The following is a 12,213-nucleotide window of genomic DNA, read 5'->3' on the forward strand; positions in this document are numbered from 1 at the left end:
GGCTGTATTTACCCAATGCCTGTACCCCCATTGTATCTGGGAAGTAACTAACTTGCTTTTGATTTTACAGGCTCATAGGCAGAAAGGACTTGCCTTGTCTTGGATGAGACTTCGGACTGTGGACTTTTGAGTTAATGCTGAAATGAGTTGAGACTTTGGGGGACTTTTGGGAGGGCATGATTGGTGTTGAAATATAAGGAAATGAGATTTGAAAGGGAACAGGGGTCGAATGATATGGTTTGGCAGTGTCCCCACCCAAATCTCATCTTGAATTCCCATATGTTGTGGGAGGGACCCAGTGGGAGGTTATTGAATCACGGGGGCAGGTCTTTCCCATGCTGTTCTTGTGATAGTGAGTAAGACTCATGAGATCTGATGGTTATATAAGGGGGAGTTTCCCTGAACAAGCTCTCTCTTTGCCTGGTGCCATCCACATAAAATGTGACTTGGTCCTCCTTGCCTTCCGCCATGATTGTGAGGCCTCCCCAGCCATGTGGAACTGTAAGTCCATTAAACCTCTTTTTCTTTCCATTCTCAGGTATGTCTGCATCAGCAGTGTGAAAACAGACTAATACACCCCATCAGAGGAATGATGAGCAGACCCTGGCCCTACTGAAATTATAGGAGTACTTTTGGTAACAGGAGAGCTATCCCAGGTCCTTTTTCTCTTTGGAAGCACAGTTTTCTCTGAGATCGGTATTCCCTATGGGCTGACTTGCTTCCTGAATCTCAAGTACTGACCAGCATAGTCTACATCAGAGCAGGCATCAGTGCCACTTGGAGGACTTGTTAAAGCACAGAATGCTGGGCTCCACCTCAAGAGTTCCTATGTGGGTCTGAGATTGTCCATTTCTGACAGTTCTCAGTTGATGAGACTCCTGCTGGCTTAGAGGCCTCACTTTGAGAGCCCCCGGAATAAATGGATGTAGTTTTCTGGATCAGTCAATTCCTTAGTGATCTGGGTCCCTTCTCTCTGTATGATGAATGACCACAGTGTGTCTGATATTTCAAGGTTTTGAAATATAAGTCTTTCTTTAGCTTGGACCATATCACCAGTTTCCTTTAGTTTCCATTTAGAGCCAATCATTTAGGATATATTATAATAGCTGGTTGCCTCAGTCAGTCAACTGATACTGTATATGCAATATACTGAAGAGTATACATACAGACTGCTATATGAGGGACCACGAAAGAACCATGAATAGAGAAGACACGGCTCCTGTCCTAGATATCTGTAATCTGAATTTAACAATACCTACCACGTATTAAGTATCTGCCATGTGTCAGACACTGAGATCCTAATAATGGCTATGATTTTTTGAATGCTTATGTGTTAGGCTGTAAGTACTTTAGACATATTAGCTCCTTTCATCCTCACACTAACCCCATGAGATTGGCAATTATGACTCATACCTGTTTTACAGATGGAAAAACCAAAGAACAGGTCAGTTAAGTGGTCTCACAGCTGGTAGGTGGTCAATTCAGACACCAGAGCCTGCCTTGCTAATGACCACACTACACTCCCTTCTCTGCTCTCTGACATGAAGTGCTTAATGCATCAACCCATTTAATCCTCGTTACAATCCTGTGAGATTCATATTATGACTGCCCCCATTTTATGGATAAAGACATTAAGGCATTCAGTGGTTAAGTAGCTTGCCTAAAGAAGCACAACTATTAAGTGGTGATGCCAAGATTCAAATCCAGGTTATGTCTGACACCAAAGTTGCAGAGCTTTCTGGGAAGAGGAGGCAGTTTCCATCGGATCCTCAAAGGACTCTACATTTTAAAAGTATGAGGACCATTGATGCAAAAGTGAAATGCTTAAGGTATAAGAGCTCTCTGGTTTTTGAGTTAGACCTCACTCTGTTAATGATGCTCAGTTGTCTCTACTAGTTGACTGGGATAGATGAACAAAACCTGTCCATGGCAACCTTCGCCTGAATTGGGCTTGAGAGTCCTGGAGAGTATATAAATGTAAGATTTCTTAGTATCTGGACTTGGCTGTTGATATGGATCTGCTTGACTCCAAAACCTATTTTCCTTTCTTGTGCATTTTACTGGTTCTTAGGTAAACAGTGTTAGAATTATAAAACAATTGACTCTACTCATAAATGGAAATGATTACATTTTAAAAGCTTAGAGGCCACAGCCATTTTGTTTTGGGAGGTTATGGACATTTTCAAAGACTACAGCTGAATTAAGTGCCTTCTGGCTTATGCAATCAAATTCTAGAGGCAGTTTCAACCAATATTTTGCCACAGTTGCTCGGAGTTCTGCTACCCTTCTCTGGAAATGATTTAACTTCAGAAGCATTTCTTTTCTCTGTAACGTAACTTTCTGATAGTTAGCTTGAATGTTTGGTGGTGAGCAGGGTTGATTCTGTGGTGGAGTTACTTTATAATGCCAATGGGAGAGGTTCTGTTCTGCCTGGAAATAGACAGAACAGATGCCAGTAATTTTAATGTCAGCTTGAGCCATCACGTGCTCATAACTTGCTCATAACGTGCTTATATATTTCAGTCAGCCTGAAAATAAAGGCAGTAGAGGGAAATAGAGTAGAGCACTGGGCTCTGCACCTGAGCAGACCTGGGTTCAAGTTTTGGCTCTGTCACTTAATAATTGTGTGACTTTGGGCCAACTCTGAATCTGCCTCAGTTTTCTCACCCTAAAAATCAGACTTAAATTAGTACCTACTTCATAGGATTATTATAAAGATTCTATTGAGATAATGAAGTACTTTAGTCCATTTATGATGCCAATTTATAATATATTCATTTATAGGACTTGTTTTTCCCCGAAGTAGAGTTTCTATAGACATTGGTTTAAGCTGAGGTTATGTACTGGGCAGCCTTCCAGCCCTCGCTATCAGACCTTCTCCACCCTGATGGATTTTATCCAGGGCAGGAGAACGTATGCTAACAGGATGGACACAAGGAATATAAGAACTGTCGAAAGAGCTACCTCTATAATCTTTGCTGGGATTCTCTTGCCTGTGTCCTCACCCCAGTTAATGCTGTGCATTGCTGGATCCTATAGCTTCCTCCCCAACCCACAGTATCCTATGTATGCACAGCATTTGCTTCATTAAAAGATCTGTAGTCAAAACACTGCTCAAAGAAATCAGAGACGACACAAACAAATGAAAAAACATTCCGTGCTCATAGATAGGAAAAATCAATATCATTGATACAATACCATACTGCCCAAAGCAATTTATAGATTAAATGCAACTATCATTGATATTCTTCACAGAACTAGAGAAAACTATTTTAAAATTGATCTGAAACCAAAAAGCCCAAATAGCCAAGGCAATCCTATGAAAAAAGAACAAAGCTTGAGGCATCATACTGCCTGACTTCAAACTATACTACAGGGCTGCAGTAACCAAAAGAGCATGGTACTGGTGGAGAAACAGATACATAGGCCAATGGAACATAATAGAGAACTCAGAAATAAGATTGCACATCTACAGCCACCTGATCTTTGACAAAGCAAGCAATGGGGAAAGGATCCCCTAGTAAAATAAATGGTGCTGGGATAACTGGCTAGCTATATGCAGAAGATTGAAACTGGACCCTTTCCTTACACTATGTACAAAAATTAATTCAAGATGGATTAAAGACCTAAATGTAAAACCCTAGTGGCTCATGCCTGTAATCCCAGCACTTTGGGAGGCCAAGGCAGGTCAACCACTTGAGGTCAGGAGTTTGAGACCAGCCTGGGCAATATGGCAAAACCTCGTCTCTACAAAGAAAAAAATTAGCCAGGAGTGGTGGTGCATGCCTGTAGTCCCAGCTACTCAGGAGGCTGAGGCATGAGAATTGCTTAAATCCAGGAGGCGGAGGTTGCAGTGAGCTGAGATCACACCACTTCACTTCAGCCTGGGTGACAAAGTGAGACTTCATCTCAAAAAAAAAAAAAAAGAAAGAAAGAAAAGTAAAACCTGAAATTATAAAAATCCTGGAAGACAATGTAGGCAATACCATTCAGGATATAGGCACAGGCAAGGATTTCATGATGAAGACACCAAAAGCAATCACAACAAGAGCAAAAATTGACAAATGGGATGTAATTAAAGAATTTCTGTGCAGCAAAAGAAACTATCAACAGAGTAACAGACAACCTACAGAATGGGAGAAAAATTTTGCAAACTATGCATCCAACAAAAGTCTAATATCCAGCATTTCTAAGGAACTTAAAGAAATTTATAAGAAAAAACAACTGCATAAAAAGGACATGAACAGACACTTTTCAAAAGAAGATATATGTGTGGCCAACAAACATATGGAAAAAAGATCAACCTCACTGATTATTAGAGAAATGCAAATCAAAACCACAATGAGATACCATTTCACACCAGTCAGAATGGCCATTATTAAAAGGTCAAAAAACAACAGATGCTGGTGAGGTTGCGGAGCAAAAGGAATGCTTCTACACTGCTGATGGGAGTATAAATTAGTTCAGCCATTGTGGGAGAAATAAAAGACCTAAAGACAGAAATACCATCTGACCTAGCAATTTAAATCCTGGGTATATACCCAAAGGAATATAAATCATTCTGTTATAAGGACACATGCACGTGTATGTTCACTGCAGCACTATTCACAACAGCAAAGACATGGAATTAACCTAAATGCCCGTCAATGATAGACTGGAGAAAGAAAATGTGGTACATATAATATACTCCACGGAATACTACATCAACATAAAAAAGAATGAGATCATGTCCTTTGCAGGGACATGAATGGAGCTGGAGACCATTATCCTTACCAAAGTAACACAGGAACAGAAAACCAACTACCGCATGTTCTCACTTTTAAGTGAGAGCTAAATGTTGTTCTCATAGACACACAGAAGGGAAAAACACACCCTGGGGCCTTTCAGAGGGTGGAGCTTGGGAGGAGGAGAGGATCAGGAAAAATAACTAATGAGCACTGGGCTTAATATCTGGGTGATGAAATAATCTTACAACAAAGCCCCATGACACAAGCTTACCTAGGTAGCAAACCTGCACTTGTACCCCTGAACTTAAAATAAAAGTTAAAAAAAAGATTTGTACTCATCCGTTATAACAACAATAATAGTAATTTCTATTAAGTACCTGTGAGGTGGCAGACACTCTATCTCAAAGTGTAAAGAATATCCCTTTAAGTACTATTCTTATCCTTGATTTATGGATGAGAAAATAAAAGGTTCAGAGAAGTTATTTGCTTAAGATCTTGTGACCAGTTGACAGCGGAGCCAAGATTTGTCATCATATTTCCTTATCTCTACACTCTTGCTCTTTGAAGTGTATCAGACTACTTTCCAGAAATAAACTAAGAGAAAAGCGTGGCTGGAAAGGTAACTTAGGCCCCGAAAGTATGGACTTTTGGGTGGCAGGATTTTGGTGGCAAGAATTTTAAACTTGAAATTGGGCCTTCCAGTTTGGGAAATCATCACACTCAAGGGGGAGCTAGAGCAACGCCGGAGGATGAAATCAGCACAAGAGAATGAGAGAGGAAAAGAATGTCCGAGGATGCTCCCATGAAGGGAATTAAAAGAACTAGTGAAGGAAGTGTGGGAAGGAGATAGGAGGAAAGCCAAGGAGAAAAAAAAAAAAATTTCAGGATGGTGGTTAAGAATATCAAAGGCTCCAGAGAAATTAAAGGGGGCGAAGACTTGGCAAAGGTCACTGGATTAAATAACATCACTGGTGATTCCCAAGAGGCCTATGTTAATAGAATGGTGAGCTCAGAAGTGTTGGGAGACAATGGCTTTAAGGAGTGAGTGGAAAAGTTATTGAGGATATTTTAGCATGAAGTGTGGTGATATTTGGTAAGAACAGGGAATTAAAAAGGGTAGCCAGACTCCAGCAGGGCTTTTAGATGGAAGCGTGTTGCTGGCAAAAGGGACAGGGCCAGAGAATGTAATCAAATTTCAGTATATTCAGCAACTACTTTGGCTGGAAATGAGAACGGAGAGATGAATTGTCTGGAAGTGAAAAAGCAGAGAAGCTGGCAAGAGATGAGGGTAAATTGAGAAGTAAAACACAGCCATCAGCTTTGGAAAGCTGGGCCAGTCCTGCTTTCTTTCCCCTGCAATGTTCCTTACATCAGCCAGGAGCTACAGGAGTTTGACTCATGGAGGTTGTCCAGGTTTGGCTGCATCTCACACCTCTGGCCTGCCTTAACTCTTCCTCGCCCCTATTCTCAGACTCCTCCATCTTTTTTTTTTTTCTTTTTTTGACATGAGTCTCACTCTGTTGCCTAGGCTGGAGTGCAGTGGCATGATCTCAGCTCACTGCAGCCTCAACTTCCCAGGCTCAAGTAATTCTCCCACCTGAGCCTCCCGAGTAGCTCCATGTACAGGGGTGCACCATTATGCCTAGCTAATTGTGCGTGTGTGTGTGTGTGTGTGTGCATTTGTAGAGATGAGATTTCCCCATGTTGTCCAGGCTGGTCTTGAACTCCTGGGCTCAAGCAATCTGTCCACCTTGGTCTCCTCAAATGCTGAGATTACAGGTGTGAGCAACCATGCCCACCACTCCCCCACCATACTCCTCCATCTTTTAACCTCTCTGCCTGCCTAATCTCCATATAGGTGAGAAGCCAGGAGGCCTGGGCTGAATGGGGCCCATCCTGTTCTTGAAGGGGAGACTCTGCCCCCTCCCTGTTCCCACAGTAGCACATACCACAGCTTCTCTCCCTTACCCAAGCAAGCTTACAGAATGCTGTTTTCCAGAGTCATACCTGGCAGAGGATGTAGGGGCCAGGGAAGGAGAAGCAAAGGAAAAGAAACAGAGCAGGGAATTTAGAGTTTCCAGGCTCCTCTGAGAAGGTTCAATTTCTGCAGTACTAAAAGAAGAAAAAGCAACCTCACTCAGATTGTAAAATTTGTAATGCAATATAGAACAATCCTGCTTAGTTTAGGCATCACTACAGTACTCATTAGAGGATGGAATGGCTTCAAATCTTTGGCTAAACAAAATAACAGGAAAATAAACAGTCTTCTCCTTGAGCTCAGTCTACTTCTTCCTCTGAACAGCTGAGAAAATTGAATTGCAAAATGCTATATGGCTTCTCAGAGTCACAGAGCAGCTGGCGGGGGATCCAGGGCATCTCCATCTTCCTGACTCTTCGGCGTTAAGGTGCCTCTCTGGTCCACTGGCTTCCTTTGCCCACAGATCAGAAGGAAACTCATGGCTCATCAAAAGCTTTTACTTCCAACTGCATCATCCTACCTCTCTGGGGACCCAAGCCGGGCCTCGTCAGCCAGTCTGTTGGCAGGTCCCTATTGTCCTCTCTCAAGGGTATCGGTTTCTAATCTCCCACAGGAGCACACTCAGGAGAATTTTAGCAGCTCAGCAAGTGAAGAGAGATGGAAGCAGAGAGTTTGAACCCTGAAGGGTATATTCATTTGGATAAATAAGAACCCTAGAGTCTCTGACTTTTGAATTGGCCAATGGGAAAAGAGAATAAGGCTAGGGAAGACTGGCTTCTATCCTTCATTCCTTTTTCATCCTCGCCTCCAAATATTTTTTTGATTGTGCTCTGGTGGAGTGTTTGTTTTCAGGACTTTTTTTTCTTTCTTTCTTAGGTGTGTCCTTTCCTTTTAGATTTTATAGGTACATGTAATATTTATGTGTCAGTGACCTTCCAAAGCAGTTTTAGAGATTTTCTGTTTACATTTAGGAATTTTCTTTAAGGTCTACAAAGTCCTTTGTGCTTTTTCCAGGAAAGGCACTCAGTAAGAACCAAAACAAACAATTGAATAACTCAAATGTGATCGGAGCCAAGTCCCTTAGAAGGGTCAGAAAAAAAAGTTAGCATTTGTTTTTGTTGTTTCCTTTCCCCTCCCCAACCCATTCAAATATTTAAGCTGTTTCTACTTCTCTGGTTCAGGAGTGTTTGTGAACAGTTGAAGGCTAAGCTCTAAGCCTCATATTGGACAAATCTTGACACTGGGAGATTTAGCAAGGCACACCTCAGAAATGATCCAGAAACTATGAAAACAATGTTTACTTCACCTAGTCTCTGGGAAAACTCATGCCACTATATTTTACATTTGTGTCTTTGACTATGAAGGATGGGGAACTATTATTGCTCTAGGCAAATTGTACATGTCCCTGGCAGGGCTAGGGCTACATCATTCAGTGACTGCCATGCAGGCCCCTTAAAGATTTGTCAGAAGCCAGGAGAATGCCTGTGGTTACTCTGCAGCACAAACTGACCAAATGGGATCACAGTCAGTTGCTTTCCTAACCCTCCCTCCTCCTTGCCCACTTGATCTGTTCTGTGAAAAAGTTATCACAGATTCTGCAAGAGCAAGGGCCGGCTCTATTTAGAAAAGGTGAAAAATCCTGTATTCACATTTTATTGCCTCTAATAACTAGCTCTTGGACCTTGCTCAACTTACTTAGTCTGTTTGTGTCTCAACTACCCTGGTTGTACAATAGTAATAATAATACCTGCCTTATATAATAGCTGTGAGGATTAATTGTGATAATGGATGTAAAAGCTCCTGGTATTGTTTTTGACAGTTTGTATTCATCGATGTATATATTAGCTTTTTTTCTATTTATGCCACAAAGCTTTCTGGGATCTCTGTTGGACACCATATGATATAAAACAAAGCTCCACTAAAAATAGAATTAATTGCAGATCAAGGCTAACCCACAAAATTGATAATTTCTAAAAATGAAAATGATTCTTTCATGGTTCCTGCCCTGGCAATGAGGAATACATCTTTCCAGGATGGTGGCTACTGCACCAAACTGCTGTCTGCTGTAACCAAACTGATCTAGGTCTTTCCCCCACCCAGAGTTCTGGTGTTTCTAAGACTTCTCAACATTTACCAACAGAAATGAAAGGGAAAGAGTCTCCTGGAACAATTACTCTTGCACTAGAAGCTTGAAGTCATGCGTTAGGTAAAAGTATCTGCCAGGTCAACTAGGTGAATGTGCAGCAATATTAACCCCTGTCCATTTGCTTTCACTACTTTTATATTAGCACTAAGTAGTAAGGATTAAATGTGATATTATATAAAATGCTATAAAAAATGTAAATCAGTTAGCCAGAAACTGGGATGTCAAAAGAGTTGAATCCCCACCTCTGCCCATCCTCCGGGCTACTGTGTGAACTCTATGGTCTTCAGGATCTTTAGATTTTTTTTTTTTATGATAAAAATTCACACTCAGTAAGAGAACAGTGGTTTTGCTGAATACAGAATATATACACTGAATATTTATCATGTAAGGAATTCCAAATCCTATTAATAAATATTACTTTATAATAGCAAAAATATTTTCAAGACTTTTTAAATAAAAAAAATCTGAACAGTAAAGCAAAAAAAAAAAAAAAAAAAAAAATGAGGGCTCTGTGTCAGCCCAATTATGCTACTCCATTTATTAGATAAGAGGATTAGTTAATTTGAGTGTGAAGACTTTTTTTTTCCTAAAATTGTATTAAAAGTGATGCTTCTCCTCTTTATGAGGGTCAAAAGAATAATACGGTTACTAGTCCACAGGGAAGATAAATATTTGTTGAATGGATGAATGAATGTTCTTATGGAATTGGAATAATTAGAAAAAAACCAGGCTTTTAGATGCAAGAGTCTTAAATTATTTAAATGAAATATTTTTGCTGAGAGGCCTGGGGTTATGGTGCTGGCTTTCCTGAAAGAAAGACTCTGTTGTGTTTTAGTTCCAAGATGCAGTGCAGGGGCTCCCTTTAAGGTAAGGGCCAGTGACCCTGGCTTCCTTGCCAGGACCTTGAGCAACTCAAATGTTGAAAGATGTGGATGAAAAACAAAAGGGAAGGGGTTGATTTAGCTCAAAGTGGAGAAGGCTAAAGTTAGTTGTCATAAAACAGCATTCAAAGACTATTGGAAGGACAACATTTCTCTTAAAATACACTTAAGCCAAAGAGAAAGGGATGTAAGGCATACAAAGGATTTGTTTTTAATTGTGGTAAAAAACACAACAAAATTTACTATCTTAATAATTTTTAAGTATATAGTACAGTGGTTTTAACTATTTGCACATTATGCAACAAAAAGGATTTCTTGACAGTGAAGTTTGTGAACAATGATGGATTTTGTTCTCTCTTGCAATTTGGATGGAAAAGTACGAAATTTCCTCTTTGAAATTTTGAAAAATTGCTCACATTCTGAGTCCTGTCGGGCTGGCCAGGATGATTTCTTGGGGATCACCTCTAGCCCAACAACTCTATGGCAAGGCAGTGATATAGCTGGCCCAACACTGAAGTAGACATACTGATGAAAGCGTCTTGGGAAAAGATAGAGGTAGGTAGTTCATCTTTGCATTTGGTTTAAATGAACCTTAGCACTTACAAAACTCTGATTCCATATCATTTGATTTCTAAGCTTGGGAGGGTTATAACATGTTGTTTTAACTTGAAACCCATGGAACAAATGCAGCTCTGTACTGCTAACATTACCTTGGGTTTATATGCATTCAGCATTGACATCTCTACATTTTGACCTCTGACGTGTTTTGGTTGCCTCTGGACTGGTGGTGATGTTGACTTCTGGTTATTGCGACAGACGCAAATGAAGAAGAAGAGTAAAGCAATGGCCAGGGGAATGGCAACACTTGGCACGAGTATGTACAAGATTTCCATTTTATTCTTCTCCTTGGAATCCTTTGAATCTGGGTACAGAAATGAAAAAGAGCCAAAGTTATACTCTTTAAAGTAACATGTATAATATTACATTGCATAGTTTAAAATGAACCACCTCTTCTATTCTTCTATACACACAAATCCACTGTGAGAAAAAAGGAATCCATTGCTTATTACCATTTGTTTCCATCAAACCTTCAACATAATTTATTGAAGTTTAAAAGTTTAAAGTTCAAATGTTTAAAAACTGCAGAGGGACATTATGAAGACTTTGTATGTGTGTGGGTGCCCCTCTGATGTTGCCTTTCTTTAGTGGCAGACCCGCATTTCTCTAACACCTTAAAAGTTAAACGCCATGTGAATGGACTGTATACATCCAAGAGCCTTAATGTGGACCACAGGACTCTTCTTCCATTGGCTGCCAGCCCAGATCAGCCCCCACAAGATGGTGTTCTAGAAATCATGACCTTGTCTTGGCTGGTTTGGACTTATGGGGCCAATCCTGCATCTTCCAGAATCAACATTACTAAGGACTCCTAGTCTCAGTGTCCAAAAAGCCACTGGCCTGAGAATATGGGGGCCTGAAGTCAGGGTCAGTTTGATCTTTGATCAGCTGTGTGACCTTAAACAAAACATTCATGTCTCTGGGCCTCATTTTTTACCTCTGCAAAAGTGAAGTGTCTGTTTTGGTTGGTGTCTATAATTCCTTCCAGCATGGCAGCACTGTATAACCTGACACTTTATTGAAACCCCAGAATTCTTAAATGGTTTCATATGAGCCCAATAATTATGAGTGCTAACACTTTGAAGTATATTTTTGAAATCTTATATCCCATTGCTTGGAAAAGAATATAATATGTGTAGAACATGAGACATACTTTTCTTTTTATCAGTTTGAGCCTGATCATTGAAACCAAATACTTAGGCATATATTGTCGTTAATGAATTATGTGACTGGTAAAACAAACACAGAATTATGGGATAGTAATTAGAGGGGTTACATAATGCCATGCCCTGATAACCAAGATCAGCTATCTTTAAGAAAACTCAAAATGTGACAACTCAAATTGACACAAAATTCAGAGATTATTATTTACCTTACAAAAGAATTAACCATGCATTCATTCAATTATCCTTCCACTCATTCAGTAAGTCAATAAACAAAAGCTACCCCATGCCAGGCACTATTGTAGGTACTAGGAATATAAAATTAAGTATGACATGTCCTCTGCCCTTAAGGAGCTCATTGTCTGGTAAGAAAAATAGAAGAAAGATAATTACATGTCCTGAAAACGCTAAACTGGAAGTATAAAAAGAGTGATGAAAAGACCCAAAAAGTTCCTTTAAATGATGAGTTACCCTAGTACATGTAAATGAGAATAAACTATATGTAGTTTTTACTTGTACACACCTTATTTGGGAACTGTTTGGCAGGTGAGATATGGCATATCAGTTATTCGAAAGGAATACCAAAACCTGGTGTTGGGACTGTGCCCTGTGAGTTAGCCCTCAAAAAAGACTTGAGAAGGGTTCAATCTGGTTACAGAGTAGAATAAAAATAGTAAGAATTTTAGACTGGGTACAGTGG

The 12,213-nt window shown here is 40.1% G+C and overlaps 1 protein-coding gene across 1 annotated transcript in view; it reads right to left on the minus strand.

Annotated features, from left to right (window-relative positions):
* The window catches only part of ROR1 (receptor tyrosine kinase like orphan receptor 1), a 429,604-nt gene that overhangs the window by 11,596 nt on the left and 405,795 nt on the right, over positions 1-12,213 (minus strand). Inside the window, exon 8 of the mRNA XM_030912981.1 lies at positions 10,443-10,654. Within this exon, the coding sequence (XP_030768841.1) occupies positions 10,443-10,654 (212 nt within the window). The remainder of the gene's footprint in view (positions 1-10,442; positions 10,655-12,213) is intronic.

This window comes from Rhinopithecus roxellana, chromosome 12 (assembly GCF_007565055.1).
Source record: "Rhinopithecus roxellana isolate Shanxi Qingling chromosome 12, ASM756505v1, whole genome shotgun sequence".
Classification (NCBI taxonomy): Eukaryota; Metazoa; Chordata; class Mammalia; order Primates; family Cercopithecidae; genus Rhinopithecus; species Rhinopithecus roxellana.